Source organism: Tachyglossus aculeatus, chromosome 23 (genome assembly GCF_015852505.1).
Source record: "Tachyglossus aculeatus isolate mTacAcu1 chromosome 23, mTacAcu1.pri, whole genome shotgun sequence".
Taxonomy (NCBI): Eukaryota; Metazoa; Chordata; class Mammalia; order Monotremata; family Tachyglossidae; genus Tachyglossus; species Tachyglossus aculeatus.
In genome coordinates, this window is record NC_052088.1 from 17,417,269 (window position 1) to 17,435,904 (window position 18,636).

Below are 18,636 nucleotides of genomic sequence, written 5' to 3' on the forward strand. Positions count from 1 at the left end.
ACGCAATCCAGGTCAGCCAAACCACCAGAATCAGGCATCTGAAAGCTCTACCTGTATTTGAATGGTAACCATGCAGGGCAGATGATGATCCCATTCATTTCTTCAAGACCAGCAATATGGAGCCTCTTGGATCACCTTCAGTCATTCACGTCAGTGCCTTAATGCCACAATAGTGAAGAAATTCTTCCCTATGGCCAACCAAAATATCTTCTGCTTTAATTTAAGTCCACTCCCTCTTACTTGATGGTCCGTGGACAGACCAAACAACTGGTCAGTACTCATAAAATCATTTTCATATATTTGGACACAGTTTTTCTGAAGGTAGAATATACTGAAAAGAATCTTCTCTTTGTAAGGAAATAACCTTAATTTTTTTAACCTTTCCCTTTAATCACGTTTGCTACTACCACCTTGACCTGTTTCAATTTCTCTTTCCAGGTTGTGGAGACGAACCTGCAGTGATTCAAACTTGAACCTTGAACCAATACTCTAATAAATGTCTGACCAAAGCAAAGCACAGAAGAAGGATGGCAACCTGGCTTTTCCCTATTACATTCCTATCTGTATATATCACTACCAGAAGCAGCAAGGCCTAATGGATAGAGCAAGAGCCTGGGAATCAGAAGATCATGGGTTCTAACACTGGCTCTGCCACTTGTCTGCTTTGTGATCCTGGGCAAGTCACTTCACTTCTCTGGACCTCAGTTACCTCATCTGAAGAACGGGGATTATGACTGTGAGCCCTATGTGGGACAGGGACTGTGTCCAACCTGATCTGCCTGTCTCCTTTCCAGCACTTAGTACAGTGCCTGGCACACAGTAAGTGCTTAATGAATACGACAACTACTATTATTATGATGCCTTTCTAAAAGTACTATTTAGCTGACTCATATTTGATTGAATCTTTTTCAGGTGTGCATTTATGCATAAGTGTACCACCTTGCAGGGGATGAAAGGGAGGAAGAGAAAGCAGAAAGAGAAGCTGGAGTAGAAGGGATACTTAGTCTGCCACTGTCAGCCCCACTGTCCAAACTACGTCAGCAGCCATTCCATCGTTTCCGACCATGGCGGTCCCTCCACCTCAGTCCACCCAGTGCAGGTCAGCCACCATGGCTCAAGCTGCAGTGGGGACACTTCAGGCATGAAGTTCAGGCTCTGAGTTAGACCCAGATCTTAGAGTGACCACACAAACCCCAGACCTGAGGCCTAGAGATAAAGGATTGTCTCATCTGCCCACTTTTCTTCAACTGCACCTTTTCAGAGGTCTCCTTTCTCGGTCACTCCTCCCATCAATGCTATGCCTACTTGTCTCTAACAACCATTTAAATTTCATTTAGGTCTTGGGGAGACCGAATGTGTCCCGACAAATCTACGGTGGGGGTTGGCTAGGCCCTGAAATTTCAGGACAGCCCTGCTCAAATGAGGATCTCTGCTCTGCTCACCTCGGTTTAAAAGCATAACAATATACTGTATGAACGCAAGAAGGATGCATCAGGAGTTCATCACCTAATCAATATCCATTCTTCCCCTCCACTCATGGGTAAGCTAGGGAGAGAATTAAACCAAGGGTGCTTTAAGGAAGTGCAGCAGAAGGACTGACACAATAAATACTTAGCTATTGGAAGCTGTAGGGGGGACATGATAATTGACTTCTCAGCTTAGCTGACAGGGAAATAAGAGGATTGAGCACATTCTCCCATCCACATCTTTTATTGGTCCTTCTAACTCTCCTTGTTTAACCTCCCCTCTGCAGGTTCTGCCCAGCTATCTCTTCTGATGTGAAGCTCTTTCCATTCCTGACGCCCTTGTGACTCGAAACTGCCCTTACCTACACTGTTAACAATTATGATGATGGAGTCTCTGATCAAAAACAACAGGTGAGGCTTACAGCAGGATCACAATAATGGCAAAATTTACATTAACGTTTATTTTTAAAGTCTCTAGATAGGCATCAAGCAAGTTTTACAAAAATATTGCACTGACTAAATTTCAAAAACTGTTCCCAAATACATCTTCCAATAAAGAATAGCTAAAATGCACCCTCAATGCAAGAAAAGATATATCAGAGTTTGGGATCATTTTCCCAGATTTCTTCCCTATGCTCAAAAGATAAAAATAGTTAATAGCTAATTTAGAAAAATAGGTAAACCCACCTGTTTCACAGCCCTTAATTTTATTAGTAAAGTCCAAACCTTGCTGAACTTTCCCCATGGTACAAGTTACTTACGTATCAATTCTACTAAAGTTGGTAATGAAGTGGCATGTATGAAACTAGTCAGTCACTCACATTTATTGAGCACTTTGCTGTGTGCAGAGCACTGTACTAAGCAGTTGATAGAGCACAGTGTAACAATGTAACGGACACGTTCCACAATGAGTTAACAGTCTAGAGGGGGAAACAGACATAAATATAAATAAACAAATTTCAGATATGTACATAAGAGCTGTGGGGCTGGGCTGGGGGAAACTACAGGAAAGTGGAGAAGATAAAGGTGAGGAAGCGCTCTTTAATATTTCCTTTTGGAATCGGCAAATATAAACTCTAGCAAAAGTCAAATTCACAGCTCATGAAAGTTAGTCTTCTCTGAGAAATAAACTCTACAAAGATCCAAATGAATTCTAATAACAGCTCAAAGACAAGACTACCCTCTCTGTGATTCAAGGCTGCTACTGTAATTTTAAAAGACGATACTTATGCAGGACAAAATTCAAAACAATGGAAAATAGCGAGAGTGTAGTATGTACAGCCCTGTTGTTAATCCCAGTGAAAAGAGAATGAGTGCATCTGATGATGGCATGTGGCTCCACTACAAATTTGGTGAGAAATAAAAGCAGATAAGGACAGAGCAAGAAGGGGCATTGATAAAAACGTAAGCTGGGGGTGATTGGAATTTTCTTGAACCAAATGATTTTTGAAAACCTCTGTTGAGATACAGAAAAGAAGACTAGGGCTGGTTTAATGGTTACCAACTATCATACAGAAACACCTATATAAGGAGAAACCTGATGAGCTGTTCAAAGATGAGCTGATGAGCTTAGATTTGGCAAGGGAAATTTAAGACTTAAAACGGTTCTCTAGAAATGGAAGGATTGTTAGAAGTGGAAGAGATTCCCCAGGGAAGTTGTGGAGGATGTATCTGTCCTGGAAATCTTTAAGAATAGTCAGCCACGGTTACTGACGGTTTAGGGGTGGTCTGCTTAGACTTACGCAGCTCGCCTAAAGGATCTTTTGGCGTTCAGTTCTATGGCTCTATAAAAAGTGAACCTCAGTTTCGCCGCTGTGATTGGAATAGACAATTTTGTTTGAAAATGGTTGTGGGCAGTACAAACATTTGCTTTGGAATTCTCCACATGAGCTGTTCAGATGCTGCCAAATGAGATGTTTGTTTGCTGAAATGAATGTTTTATTTGAACAAATCCTGCCAGTGAAGACACAGTCTAGGGAGCAGATGTCAATAAAACCTAATAGGGGTTTTTGGTGGGGAAGTAAGAAGTAAAGAGTGCCAGAGTATCTTTCCCCTGAAAAATTCAGCATGGGTTTTTATTGCTTTTGTTTTTTTGGCGCAAGCTGTCCAAAGAGTTGATTGGAGCCAGGACTCTTTCCCTCTTTCCAATTCTCCAACGCCAAGAAGAGGAGAACAAGAGTAACTCTACAAAACCTATTTTCTCTGCAACTTCTTTCCAGTAGAAATAGGAAGGAAGAAATTGAAGGCGGTTGTCACCACTTCCTATTGGAAAGGAGGGCTTATGGTCTATTAAGGGCTCCACTTTGTATTTCCAGACACATTTTGTTGAGAATTGAACAAGATACAGCATTTATTTAAAAGGTGCATATGTCTGGGGAAGGAAGTTTATTCATTCTGCCTGCCAGCCCACAGACTGGGAAATAAAAGCTATTGGAATTGCCTCATTTTCTTAAATGAGTCTCTGAACCTTGTCTTCTCCACAGCTCCCATAACAGGCTCCAGCTGAACAAGGACATGTGAAGAAAACTCTAATGTGAAGCCAACAGGGAAAACCTTACCATAATTATTTTTAAAAAGTAGATTCCCCCTTCCCTCAATTTTTTTAAACCTAGATATTTAAAACGATAACATCTTTGACTAACACATTTTGAAGTCTAAATTTAATAAAGTCTAAAAAGATAAAATGATCATCAGAGGTAATCAGACTATACCTTAGGTCAACCCTTTTAAAATTCAGTTTTTCTAGTTGCTTCTTAACAGACTAAGTTCCAAAGTAAATAGTTTTTACCTTGGCATGTAAAGTCGTGTTTTTCAGAGTAATAAATTAATGCTTCTGCTTGTTTTGTCTATGAAAGGACACCTTAATAGGAGAAAAACACACATCTTTGTATCTGACGGCTGCTCTGGCTGAACATTTTTTTTGGTCAGTGACAAAATATATCAAAATATAAACCATTCCATGGATCTTAACTGAACAACTTCCCCGTGAGAGGGGTGATGAGATATTGAAGGGTGTACCACTGAACAAGAATCCGACTCTCCAGGAGTCAATCAATAGTATTTAATGGAACTTACTCTACGTAGAACACTGTAGTAAACAGTAGGAAAAGAACTGCCCATTTCCATTTTAAAGACAAACTAGACAAAATGAAAATTACATGGTCTTTCTCTTAAGTTTCACAACTTCCCAAAAGAAAACAATCACTTCCATAAAATGCCATTATTCTAAAACATCCAGGTGAAGAAAACTGATCATCCCAGACAAATCTTTCAACTGGTTTAAGATTTTAATAACAAACAGAAATATAATAGAAGACAAACCTTTCCCTGATAGTTCTGTTGATTCCGCTCTCATGAACAAGAAGGGTGTAGAATTGAACATGAGTCTGACTCTCCAGGAGTTAATTAATAGTATTTAATGGAACTTACTCTACGTAGAACACTGTAGTAAACAGTAGGAAAAGTACAACTGAGTAACTAGATTCATTCATTCATTCAATACTATTTATTGAGCGCTTACTGTGTGCAGAGCACTGTACTAAGCGCTTGGAAAGTATAAATTGGCAACATATAGAGACGGCCCCTACCCAACAATGGGCTCGCAGTCTAGAAGGGGGAGACAGACAACGAAACAAAACATGTGGACAGGCGTCAAGCTGTCAATAGAAATAGAATTAAAGCTAAATGCACATCTAACAAAATAAACAGAATAGTAAATATGTATAAGTAAAATAAATAGAGTAATAAATCTGTACAAACATATATAAAGGTGCTGTGGGGAGGGGAAGGAGGTAGGGCAGGGGGGATGGGGAGGAAGAGAGGGAAAAGGGGGCTCAGTCTGGGAAGGTCTCCTGGAGGAGGTGAGCTCTCAGTAGGGCTTTGAAGGGAGGAAGAGAGCTAGTTTGACGGATGTGTGGAGGGAGGGCATTCCAGGCCAGGGGGAGGACGTGGGCCGGGGGTCGATGGCGAGACAGGCAAGAATGAGGTACAGTGAGGAGGTGAGTGGCAGAGGAGCGGAGGGTGCGGGCTGGGCTGTAGAAGGAGAGAAGGGAGGTGAGGTAGGAGGGGGCGAGGTGATGGATAGCCTTGAAGCAATGATATGATCCCTGCCCTCAAGATTACAATTTAGTGAGGGGGACAAACACTAAAATGAATTTTAAGCAGGAGTAAGCAATAATGTAAAAATATACATGCAAAAATATATATGCATATATACAATAGTAGGGGGATGTGAGTGCCCAAATATGTAGGGGGGGATAGGATGTGTAGGTGGTGAGGCCTCCAGAACGAGATGTTATTCAGAAGAATCTTGATGATAGGGAGGGCAGTGGTTTATAATAATAATGATGGCATTTGTTAAGCATTTACTATGTGCCGAGCACTGTTCTAAGCACTGGGTAGATACAAGGTAATCAGGTTGTCCCACGCGGGGCTCACATTCTTAACCCCCATTTTAAAAATGAGGTAACTGAGGCACAGAGAAGTTAAGTGACTTGCCCAAAGTCACACAGCTGGTAAGTCGTAGACCCGGGATTAGAACCCACAGTCTCTGACTCCCAAGCCGGTGCTCTTGTCACTAAGCCACGCGGCTTATCAGGTGTGAAGGGGGCAGGGAGAGTTTCATACTGAAGGGAGGACGTGAGCAAGGGGCCGGTGGCAAGAGAGAAGAGAATGAAGTGAGTAGGTTGGTATTAAAAGAACACAGTGTACAAGTTGGGATGTTGTGAGAGAGGAGCTAGGAAAAGTAGGTGAAAAGAATTGATTGAGTGCTTTAAAGCCAATAGGAATCTTTGTTTGATCTGTACACTGGGGATTGAGACCATGAGCCCCACGCTGTAACCTCCCCAGCGCTTAGAACAGTGCTTTGTACATAGTAAGTGCTTAACAAATGCCAATATTATTATTATTTATGTAAATTCACTCACTTTCTTTACAATTCCAAGGTGACTTGATGCCCCAATTTTAGCTAGTGGTGATGAGACCATAACTTCTTCATTTGTTTTGGCAAATCTCTGTGACTGGATTGTCAAAGCTTAGGTTCTCATTGGAAAAAAAAATTCCTCAAAATGGGATGCACTTAACTGCCCAATATCTTCATCATCCATTTGAAGGTTAAATCGCCTCCCCAGGTCAGTTTTATTTGCATATCTTCTCAGAGGTCTCTTCTGTATCTTGAAAATCCAGCACACTGTGGGAAAGGTTTCCTGCTTCCCCCCATCTGTAATTTCTTTTCATGCCTGTCTCCCCGACTAGATTTTAAGCTCCTTCAGGGCAGGGATTGTGTCTCCCAAGCACTTAGTACAGTGCTTCTGTGAATGTAGCTTTAATTCTATTTGTTCTGATGATTCTGACACCTGCCTACGTGTTTTGTTTTGTTGTCTTTCTCCCCCTTCTAGACTGTGAGCCCATTGTTGGGTAGGGACTGTCTCTCTATGTTGCCAACTTGTACTTCCCAAGTGCTTAGTAGTGCTCTGCACCCAGTAAGCGCTCAATAAATACAATTGAATGAATGAATGACACGAATGAGTAATCATTGGAGGTTTTTGAGAAGGGGGGAGACATGCGTAGGGTGATGTTTTTGGGAAATGATCCAAGTAGGAGAGTGAAGTATGGACTGAAGAGGGGAGGGAATGGAAGCAGGGAGAGCTGTGAGGAATCTGATGCAGTAATTGAGATGTGATATGACAAGTGCTTGGAACAGTTGGTGGCAGTTTGGTTCCAGTAGCATAGCCTAGTGGAAAGGGCCTGGGAACCAGAGGACCTAGGTTCTAATTCTGGCTCTGCCACTTGTCTGCTGTGTGAGCTTGGGCAAGTCACTTAACTTTGCTGTGCCTCTGTTTTCCTCATTTTTAAAATGGGGATTAAGACTGTGAGCCCCGAGTGGGACAGAGACTGTGTCCAATCCAATTATCTTATATCTACCCCAGTGCTTAGTGGCTGGCACACAGTAAGTGCCTAACACCATTATTATCATTATTATTATTATTATTATTATTATTTCAACTCTTACAATTCAGTCTGTCACCAAATATTGCAGATTCTTCCTCTACAACATCCAGAATGCTCCCTTTCCTCTCAATAATAGTAATAATAATAATTGTTGTATTTATAAGTACTTGCTATGTGCCAGGGAAGATAATCAGGTTGGACACAGTCCCTGACCCACATAGGGCTCACAGTCTTAACTCCCATTTTACATATGAGAGAACTGAGGCACAGAGAGAGAACAAAGGAGTAGTGTCATTTATTGAGTACCCACTTAGTACAGTGCATGGTGCTAGGGGCTTGGGATGTAAAGAATAAAGAACTGGTGTATTCCCTTGACAACAAGGAGATAACACTCTTCACAGGGCAGATGACTGTAAAAAATACCATCAGAGTACACATATACATATGTATGCTAAGGAGAATGTACACAAGTGTAAGACTTGGCTGAAGGAATGGTTTGGCTCAGGGAGCTGGTAAATTAATCAATCAAGGAAATCTTGTAGGAGGAGGTTAGATTTTAGAGGAGCAGAACTGTGGTCTTTTGATATGGGGAGGGAGGGAGCTTCAAACCAGGGGGACAACATGAACAAAGGGAAAAAGACAATGAATTGGGGAATAGCTAGTGAAGACAGCAGATATGTAAAGTGAGTTTTTGTTTGATGAGGAGGAGCACAGGAAGCAGGTGGATGGTTCTGAAGAGAGGAGAGATGCCCGCTGAGGGATGTTTCAGGAAGATGATCCATGCAGCAGCACGTTAAATTGAAGCTGGAGGCTGGGAAACTAGTGAGGAGCCTAGTGCAACAGGCAAATTACGGCAAGGTGACAGCTCTTACCATGATGGTAGTAGTTTGGGTCGAGAGGAAGGTGCAGACCCAGGAGATGCCATGCCAGAAGTATCAACAGGATATGGATATGGAAGTAGCCTGCAAGTGTGAGTTGAATGATACCAGAAAGTCATGGATGACTTCAAAGTTGGGAGTTTCTGGTACAGGAAGGATGGAGGTCTCGTCAATGAGATGAGAAAATTAGGTGGAGGGAAGATGAATTCAATTTTAGAGTTGGAGGAGTCAAGGTTAACATGGAGGTCATGGGCTTGAGAGATGCAGAGCATTGGCAGTGTTACCCACTGTGATGGGAAAAGTTGGGTGGAGAAGGGGATTTTGGAGGGACATTAAGAGTTCGATTTTCAGGCACGCTGAGTTTAAAGGTGCTGGCAGGGCAGCAAAGGATAGATTGCCTGGAGGCAGCAGAACATGCAAGGTTGCAGAGAAAGAGAGAGGTTAGGGCTAGTGAGGAACATTTGGGAGTCATCGACGTAAAGGTGGCAGCTGAAGTCGTGGGAGTGAGTGAGCTCTCTGGGTCAGTGAGTGTAAACTGAGAATGGCATTGATACAATTGAAGAAACTAGAGTATGACAGCATTAATTGAGGAGGACTCTCTTCCATTTTAATCTCCTGCTGGTTCCAATGAATATAATGGCAGAGAAAGGAGAGGGGCAGTGAACTGTGCAAGTACACATTTAGTGTTTATTTTGCCTTTCACCAGGCTGAAGAGCTGCTAGTGCTTTAAGAGCGTTGGTGTCATATTTGTAAGGCTTAAATTGTTTATATCCTTTGATGCCATATTAATTAAGACTGCTTTAGGAGCTATTCTTGCATAGCTGGTGCAGGGGCAGTGGAAGACCTTCACTGCAACAGCTCTGCCCCTTTCCAGCTGTTTGGTCTTTATGTGCTGGTGAGAAAGAGGAACATTGGCAAGAGCAGATGGTTTAATGCCAGCCACCATCACGATAATTACCACTTTAACAATTCATGTGTTAAGTCTTACTGGCTGTGCATAAATTGGCACAGTAAATCGTACACCTAATGGAAAAATTTTTAAATATTCAAAGAAAACGGTAACTTAAAAAAGGAAACTTTATCACCATACTCAACTGCCACTGTCATTACGTCACTTTGCAGAATTCTGTGCAGGCTTCAGATTATTTATCACATCAAATTAAAACTCCTGATTATAGACTTTAATGCCCAGCACTACTTCCATCTTCCACTTCACCTCAACTTCTACTTTCCACTCAGGCAAACTGCTGTGCAACCTGTAAATTATTTTCATGTCTAACTCCCCCACTAGTCTGTAAGCTCCTTGAGGGCAGGGATCAGTCAGTCAGCCAATCATATTTATTGAGTGCTAAAATGCACTCAAGAAGCAGCATGGCTCAGTGGAAAAAGCACGGGCTTTGGAGTCAGAGGTCAGGAGTTCAAACCCTGGGTCTGCCAACTGTCAGCTGTGTGACTTTGGGCAAGTCACTTAACTTCTCTGTGTCTCAGTTACTTCATCTGTAAAATGGGGATTAAGACTGTGAGCCCCATGTGAGACAACCTGATTACCTTGTAACCTCCCCAGGGCTTAGAACAGTGCTTTGCACATAGTAAGCGCTTACTAAATGCCATTATTATTATTATTATTTCCTGAGTGATAGTACAATATGAGAGATATATTCCCTGCCCACAACAAGCTTACAGTCTAGAGGGGAAGATAGATATTAATAGAAATAAAATTACAGATATATACATAGTTTCTGAGGGGTTGGGAAGGGATGATGACTAAAGGGAGCAAGTCAGGGTGATGCAGAAGGGAATGGAAGGGAAGGAAAAGAGGGCTTAGTCAGGGAAGGCCTCTTGGAGGAGATGTGCCTTCAACAATGCTTTGAAGGCGGGAAGAGTAATAGATATGAAGAGGGAGGGAGGTAGGGACCATGCCTACCAAGTCCATTAAATTGTGTACTCTTCCAAGCACTTAGTACAGGTGCTTGGCACACAGTAAGTGCTTAGTCAATAGTGTTGCTTGATTGGTTTGGTACAATGGTACATTTTACCTAATGTGCATACTGGTTTGAGACAACAGAAGAACAGTAAGCACAGCATGGTGTGACAAATGGTGGTCATGGAGACAGAATCTTGGTGCAGCTTGTTTTGGAGAGATCTTTGTTCATTGGCATTGTAGCTGCCAGGAGGCTGGTTTCACATTTAGATAATGGCAGGAGTCAACCGCATTTTGGCACAAAGCAAGTAACAGAGCCAAAGCAGGCCGGGGGGAAGCTGGGACTGAGTTGAAGCCTTCCTAGCTTTACCCAGATCGGTCCCACCTATACAATCCCCTTGTGACAAGTTTGTGGTAAATCTCTTCTCAAAGTGATGCAAAAATAGAACTCCCTCCTCCTCCTCCCCATTTTCACCTATTTTCCCTTCTCCTCTTTCCTTTCCCTCCTTTCTCCTCCTCCCTTCATCAATAACCTCCCTCTTACTCTCTTCCCTTTTCCTCTTCCTTTAGCTTTCTTATTTGACAGCTCCTGCTTCCTTGTCCAATAATTTTTCCTTCTAAAGTGGATAGAGCACAGGCCTGAGAGTCAGGAAGACTTGGGTTCCAATTCCGGCTTTTCCATGTGTCTGTTGTGTGACCTTGGACAAGTCACTTAACTTCTCTGTACCTCAGTTACCTCACCTGTAAAATGGGATTAAGTTTGTGAACCGCATGTGGGACATGGACTGTAGCCAACATGATTATCTTATATCTACCCCAACACTTAGTAGAGTGCCTGGAACATAGTAAGCACTTAAAATACCATACCAAAAAAAATCCCTAGTCCAAGCAGTTACCCCATGTCCAGAGATTATCCCAACTTTCCAAAAGCATTCTTTTCAGAAGAATGCTATCTTTGATGTCATGACTGTCTGCTAAATGATTTACAGCTGAAAACAAAACAGAAACTTCAAAGCATTTATCAAAAAGCTGTTTTGTAAAGCAATATACTACCTAAAAGATACACGATTGTTCTCTAAAATGAGTGTCTGGCCCATAAAATAACTCAGGTATTGACTTATTTTGACTCTTGCTGTTGCCACCATAAACATTTGGTTGAATATCTTGGTAACTAACAGACACTAGTTAAGATTTACCTTAATGAGCGACCAACTAAATGGAAACAAAAATATTTCATCACAAACCCCAGAGAAAAGGGCTAAAAAAGCCTTAATTTATCAATATGTTACACCAGCAAAATTGCTAAGTTAGGGCTAATTTCCATTTTCCATGTTTTAGATATGGATATATAGAGGTTTGTAAATAACTGATTTTGTTAGCTTTGAAAATAGTAATGACTTTTGGAAACGCCTTTAGCTTTTCAGTCTTCTCCTCACTATAATAATAATAATATTGGCACTTATTAAGCGTTTACTATGTGCAAAGCACTGTTCTAAGCGCTGGGGCGGTTACACAAGGTAAGTCTACCTTTGCTGATTTTCTGAAATCCCTTTGTGAGTAAGAAGAGACAGGAGCAAAGGTAAGACAGATTTATATCCAAGCAGAAGTAGCAACAGTATTTACAGAACATCCACTGGGTACAATGGACTATTCTAAACCCTTGGAAAGTGACAAGATCCCTACTCAAAAAAGGAAACATACTTGGTATGCAATCAGAGGGCATAAAAATTTTATAAAGTTTGGGAATTTGTGCAATTGGAATATGATCATTAAAAATCTATGCTTTTTTTCTTTATTGTAATTTTCTCATATGGAATACATCTGACAGAAAATTTCAATAATCCTAACGAGACTTTAACTAAATTTCAAAGTGGAAAGCAGAAGGAAAAAGTGATAAAATGCTGTTTTGTACAAAATACTGAACTTGTAGTTATTGCCTTTTTCCTTTCTCATAAATTATCTGATGTGCTCAAAACAGTGTCATTTTATGAAAACACAATTTAAAAAGTACACCTTCCAGGAAAAAAGGGATATTTTAATTAAAAAGTTCTTCTTAATTGAGATTCCTTTAACATGAGAAAAGCAGATGGGAGTGCTGTGCATAATTAAGCCTACTAGAAAGAGCATGTACCTGGGATTCAGAGGATCTCAGTTCTACTCCCAGCTCTGCCTGCCTGCTCTGTAACCACTGGCAAGTCACTTAACTTTCCTGTGCCTCAGTTTCCTCATCTGTAAAACAGGGATTCAAAACCTGTTCTCCCACCTACTTTGAATGAAACGCCTATGTGAAACAGGGTCTGTGTCCTATCTAATTATCTTCTTTCAACCCCAGAGCTTAGTATAGTGCTTGGCACATAGTCAATACATAACAAATATTACAATTCAATAAACTCTCTTAAATCTAATCTCTCACTCAACTCTCTGGTTTCCTTTTCTTTTTCCAATGTTTTTCTTGGAGGAATTTTAAAATCCATCGGTTTCCAATGGCCCCTTCTCTTTTTCACTACAGAAATTGAGTTGTTCTAGAAATCTGCAAGATCCTCTTATCACTACCTCCATCTTTCCCTTCTGACAGCTTAGAAGATAAATTTCCTTTCAGAAATACTCAGAGGTAGCACAGAGTACAACTTATAATATTACTTAGAAACCACTCATGGTTCTGATGACCCAAATATTGAAGGCTCAACTGCAGGGTTATACAATATTGTATTAGCCACAAATTAAATCAGTTAGTACCTTCTAAAATGATACGTGATACAAAGTCCAACTCACATGTGTACCCCCACATATTTTCAAATATAAACAATTTTATTCAAAGGCTTAGTATATCCTGAAAGACATATTGATAGACATAATTCCATTACATTTAGTGCCCCCACCTTATTGGTCAGAAAGAGTCCACAAAATGTTTATGTGACTGTGCTTCATAGAACTGTGTACAAACTACAGGAGATAATATCTTTCCTCATACCTTGGACATTTGGATTTCAAATTTTAAATTCTGTAAGCCTTCAACCAAGAAAACAGCAACCCTCACTCACATAACTATTTGTTTACGTTTCAAGCAGGGTCTTTGTTTATGCTGATGATGAAACAGGGTGATTACATGAAATATTAAATTTATTATTTAACAGAAATCAGAGGTAGAAACAGCCTGTTAGCTTGTGCCATGGATCATGACTATAGATTTTATACCGTGGGACCCCAGGGTTTTTTAAACCAGGGGAATATTTTCCTAAATCAACAAGTAGCTGTCGTCAAATCACTTCTTCACAGACTGTGAATAAAATGTAAAACTACCTTCTGTTGATTCTTTTATATATATAAAATCTGAAATATTCTAATGCCCAAAATATCTACACATATATTACTAAAATGTGATATAATCCACTTCAAAAGTTCTTAAAGCTCCTTCTTAGCCAAGAATTCAACAGAAGCTACACTTACAAAAAGTTAAATCATTTTTGCTTAACACCCAACATTTTTCAGTTCTGCCCCAGGAGCATTTCACAGAGATCATCTCTCATAAGTTTGCACGTTGAACTTGAAATAAGATTTACATTCTCACTCTTCTACAATATCATAATGATGGATAAGGCTACATAAACTTATCATATATATGTAAAAACACACCTCTATATAGATGCATAAAAATATAATTTTTACTGATTTAAGGACAAATTGCAGATGTAGCAAAGGTTGGTGCAGTATCAAAATCCAAAAGCTGTCATACTAAAGTAATAATAATAATAATAATGATGATGATGGCATTTGTTAAGCACTTACTATGTGCCAAGCACTGTTCTAAGTGCTGGGGTAGATACAAGTTGATCAGGTTGTCCCACGTGGGGCTCACAGTCTTAATCTCCATTTTACAGATGAGGGAACTGAGGCACAGGGAAGTTAAGTGACTTGCCCAAAGTCATACAGCTGACAAGTGGCAGAGCCGGGATTCAAATCCATGACCTCTGACTCCCAAGCCAGTGCTCTTTCCACTGAGCCATGCTGCTTCTCAATAAATATTTGGCAATTACCTCTCCGGTAGTGAACAGGAATAGGAAGCCTTAACACAAATATCATTTTTGGGCCAGATATATGAGCAAATGTACGCAAATGGGCTATATTATATGCTCCAGGATGTCTCCATTCCACTTCACTTTAATTGTCTACATGGCCTAAATGAAATGGAGTGAGAACAAATACATAGATTTCTTGAGGTTATTTGTTTTACTGCTCGAAAGGTTAGCAGTATTTCCTTCAGCTAAGATGCTTCAGCAGCAGCAGCGGGCTTCAGGCCAGTAGCTTTAAAATCCAACACAAGGACATTGTGGGGCAAGGGGAGGTAGAAGAGAAATAATGAAGAAAAACAAAGAAACAAAAAGAAGGGAACAAATAGTTTAAGAGACCACCATGGGAAATGACCTCAAAAAAATAATTGCAGCAGGAACCAGGAACCATTTGAATCCTTTTCCCCTGCCACTACCATTTTCCCAGCTAATCTATCCATGTTGTTTTTTTTATGCTAGCCATTTTTTAAAATCCCTCTTTTCTTTCTTTGGAAGACTGAAATTAGCTGGAAGATTTGGGTATTTCCAGTAAGTAGAAGTAACCTTTGCTTTCAAGTAGGAAGCTAAAGAAAACTTTATAGTGTTAACATTGTTTCATAGGAGAGTATTCAAATGATCAGTGAGCAAAATCAATTGATTAGAATTTTCCTGGAAGGTATCCTATTCTACATGCAACCTGAGGGACTTGTACTAACAGGCTAAAAGCACAGCCATTCTACACCTGCCAGCTGCAAAAATCAAAGAACTCATATTTTATGAAGGTATTTGAATAATCTTGGCTATTCTTAATACTTGAACCCCCTACCTAGTCTGCAATTAGATTTTTTGAAATTCCAAAAGGACACACTCCTCTTTTCATTTATCTCTTTTTCTTTGCTTCGGGTCACATATAATGCTCAAGGATTTTTACATTCACATCAAGGGATATGAAAATAGAAATTTAAACTCTGGGTTAGTGCTTCTTCCAATTATTTTGGAAATGAGAATTGAAAAATGAAAAGAGAATTATAGTTTAAACTGAAGCACGATGAAGAATAAGTTAATATAAGTTTCATGTAAAATAAAAGCTGTACTAGTGAAGTCAGGGAAATAGTATGGAAGACAAAGGGTGGAGAGAAAAATTTGCCACTCTGATTAATTGCTAACCTAATGTTTATTTATTTATTTATTTATTTATTCTCCTGGAATCTTGATAACGTCACTAATCAAAAGATCATTTTCCTACCAACATACGGGTTTGGGCCCCAAATTGTGATTATTAGTATATTATTTTAAAATGCACCAACTGCAAAGGTGTACTTACACAATGGCTACACAATTAAATTACTCCCCAGTACTTCCAATCTATTGTTCACACCTACCCAGGAAATCCTCCCACGTCCATCAGGAAAATTCCTTACTAAACAGATGGGCTGTGTACCATGCCCTAAAGGCCAGTAATTTTGGGATTTGTTAAATCAAAGGAGAAGCAAATTCCAGAAGCCTGGATCACTTAACCAAAATTTCCTGTATCTAAACCAAGGGCTTAATCATAGCTATATTAGGGACTCTGGCTAACTTCTTTTTGTTTCCTTTTCTTTACCAAATTCATCTGTTTCTTTAGCAAACTGTTTGTATTATGTATATTGTTAGATCTCAATTCACACCCATTAGATAAATTTACAGTTTACAATTGATAATTGTAATCATTCCTAAGTATAATTAAACCTAAGTTAAATCAAATAGCCACTTAGTAGTTATTGCTTTTCTCAATGTGTGTTTCCATTTACCTTCTCCCTCAGTGACAATAAAAAGATACAAAGTAGCATGGCCTAATGGTAAGAACTTGGGCCTGAGAGTCAGAAGGACCTGGGTTCTAATCACAGCGCTGCCACTTGATTGCTGTGTGACCTTGGGCAAATCACTTCACTTCTCTGTGCTTCATTTCCCTCATCCATAAAATGGGGATTAAGACTCTGAGCCCCATGTGGGACAGGAACTGTGTCCAACCTGATTATCTTATATTTACCCCAGCACTTAGTACGGTACCTAGGACATACATGTGCTTTACAAATACCATTAAAAAAGCTCATGTCCAAGCAAACCATCACTTCATATTACCCCTGAAATAAAATAAGAATTGGGTTTAGATAAAGTGAATTATATTTACAAGAGCTTCTAAAAATTTTTTAATACAAAGAAAAACATTCGGGCCTACGTTTTGAGTCCCAAAAAGCCTGCAGATAGAACTATTTGGACATATAAACATGCATATGTGCAAGAAAGGGAGATTGCCTTCAAATATGTTATATGCATGGGAACAGTACTTAAAACATGTAAACTCGTTATAGGCAGGGAGCATTAAGTGCTAAGAATAGAGCTCTGCACATAGTAAGTGCTAAGTAAATACCACTGATTGATTGACTCACATTGGAGCAAGCAAATGTCTGCTTGCCTCGATAAACATGTGCTTGTCTTATTGATTTTTCAATAACTAAGACAAACCATTGGTTCTCACGAAAGACCCTGCCTCCCCCTAAGTTTTTCCTTGACATCGAAACAACACTTTCAACCCTACCAAACATAGGTCATGAGGAGACTCATTCTCCACCAGGTTGTCAATTCTCTTCATCTCATGAAACTATCCATAAATATGTTTATTGCTGAGAGCTAAATTTAATCACAAGTTACTCATTTTCAGGAACATTTCTGTGTAATAAAAGTTTGAAATATATTAGTGTGAATATCAGAAAAACAATCAGTGTACAAATTATTAGCTGCTGGTGCCTGTTTTCAAGACTTTTTTAAATAATAGTTTGGTATTGGGCTATCTGCTTCATTCTCAACATGTCTTTCCTGACAAAAGTATTGGCATTTCCTATGAAAAGATGAAAAGGAGACCCAGCCGTTTTTGGGAAGAAAATGATCTGAAGAACAACTGCTTTCTCAAATTCTAATGCAAAAACACAAGACCTCTTACTTTCTCAAGCCACTACTTTAATAAGAATGTCAGCATAATTTTGCAAAATGATACATCACTTACATAATCATGGAAAGCCTTCGCTTCACTTGAATGTTCACATGTTTCTCGTCTTTCTGGAGCTGCACAGTAGAGATCCCAAAATACACTAAAAGGAAAAAAAATAAGCCTTAGGAAAAGTAGGAAAAATTATATTGGGCCAGAAGAGGCAAAGACCATTCTTCACTTGTTTTTGAATGACACTTTTTCAAAGTCTTTGGAAAGAAGTCATTTGTCCCCTTCTGATCATTTTTTGAACAATCACTTCTTCCAGTAGGAAGGGTTCATATTTAGGCACAATTAAGGGGCTTGGATCCCAGAAATCTCCTTTCAGTATCTTTCCCAAGACTGTTTTCTAGACCACAAAAGAGTGAAATGATTGTATAACACTAAAAATACCTAATGGTGCATTTCTGTAAGGTGCTAAAGAGCACTTTATGGAGGTTATCTAATTAATTTGAAAAGCATTCCATGAAGTAGCTATATTCAGGTAACACACTGAGAAGCAGTGTAGCCTAGTGGCTAGAGCACAGGCCTAGGAGTCAGAAAGGTCTGGGTCCTGATCCCAGCTCTGTCACTTGTTTGTTGTGTAACCTTGGGCAAGTCACTTCACTTCTCTGTGTCTCATTTACCTCATCTGTAAAATGGGGATTAAGACTGGGCCCTGTGGGTGTCATGGACTGTGTCCAACCTAATTAGCTTGTATCTACTACCCCAGTGCTTAGTTCAGTGCCTGGAACATAGTAAGCACTTAACAAATACTATAAAAAAAACCCAAACCCCACTCTCATATTTACAGTGTACTCTGAAAGGAAGAAAATCCTAGTCCTATCTCTTAACTCAATCCTTTGACACCTAAACAACTTTTCTTTATTTACAAACACAGTTTAGGTTTTCCCACACTGGTACTGAAAATCCTAGTAAGAACTGTGAACTGGTTCCATGAAAATAGGGTGTTAAGTGAAAGAGTTCTAACTGAAGGATAGCTTCCCATAGAAAATACATAAAAAACAAACTCATGGATTCCCAAGATCCATGTATACTTCTGTATTTAACATATTCTTGAAGATATTAAAAACAAACTAGGGTAGACCTTATTTATAGTAGATGAAGATGACCAAACAGCAATGTACCTATAAACTATGATAAAAGAGCATTCATTTAAATAAATTAAATGTTAAAACAAGCACATCTTCAAAAAATGCATCAAGTTAACCAAAAACTATTTCTTGTATTCATTTGATGATACTCACCCGATCCCAGATAGTTCAGCATATCTAATTTAACTGACTGACAAGTTATTGCGATGTCTGATACTTGCAGCATTTGCCACTGGTTTATATTCCACCTGTTAGCA

The 18,636-nt window shown here is 39.6% G+C and overlaps 1 protein-coding gene across 8 annotated transcripts in view; it reads right to left on the reverse strand.

Annotated features, from left to right (window-relative positions):
* The window catches only part of SSBP2 (single stranded DNA binding protein 2), a 344,236-nt gene that overhangs the window by 233,733 nt on the left and 91,867 nt on the right, over nucleotides 1-18,636 (reverse strand). For all 8 annotated transcript variants that reach the window (XM_038765540.1, XM_038765547.1, XM_038765543.1 and 5 more), the window contains one exon: nucleotides 17,304-17,388. In XM_038765540.1, coding sequence (XP_038621468.1) covers nucleotides 17,304-17,388 — 85 coding nt within the window. The remainder of the gene's footprint in view (nucleotides 1-17,303; nucleotides 17,389-18,636) is intronic.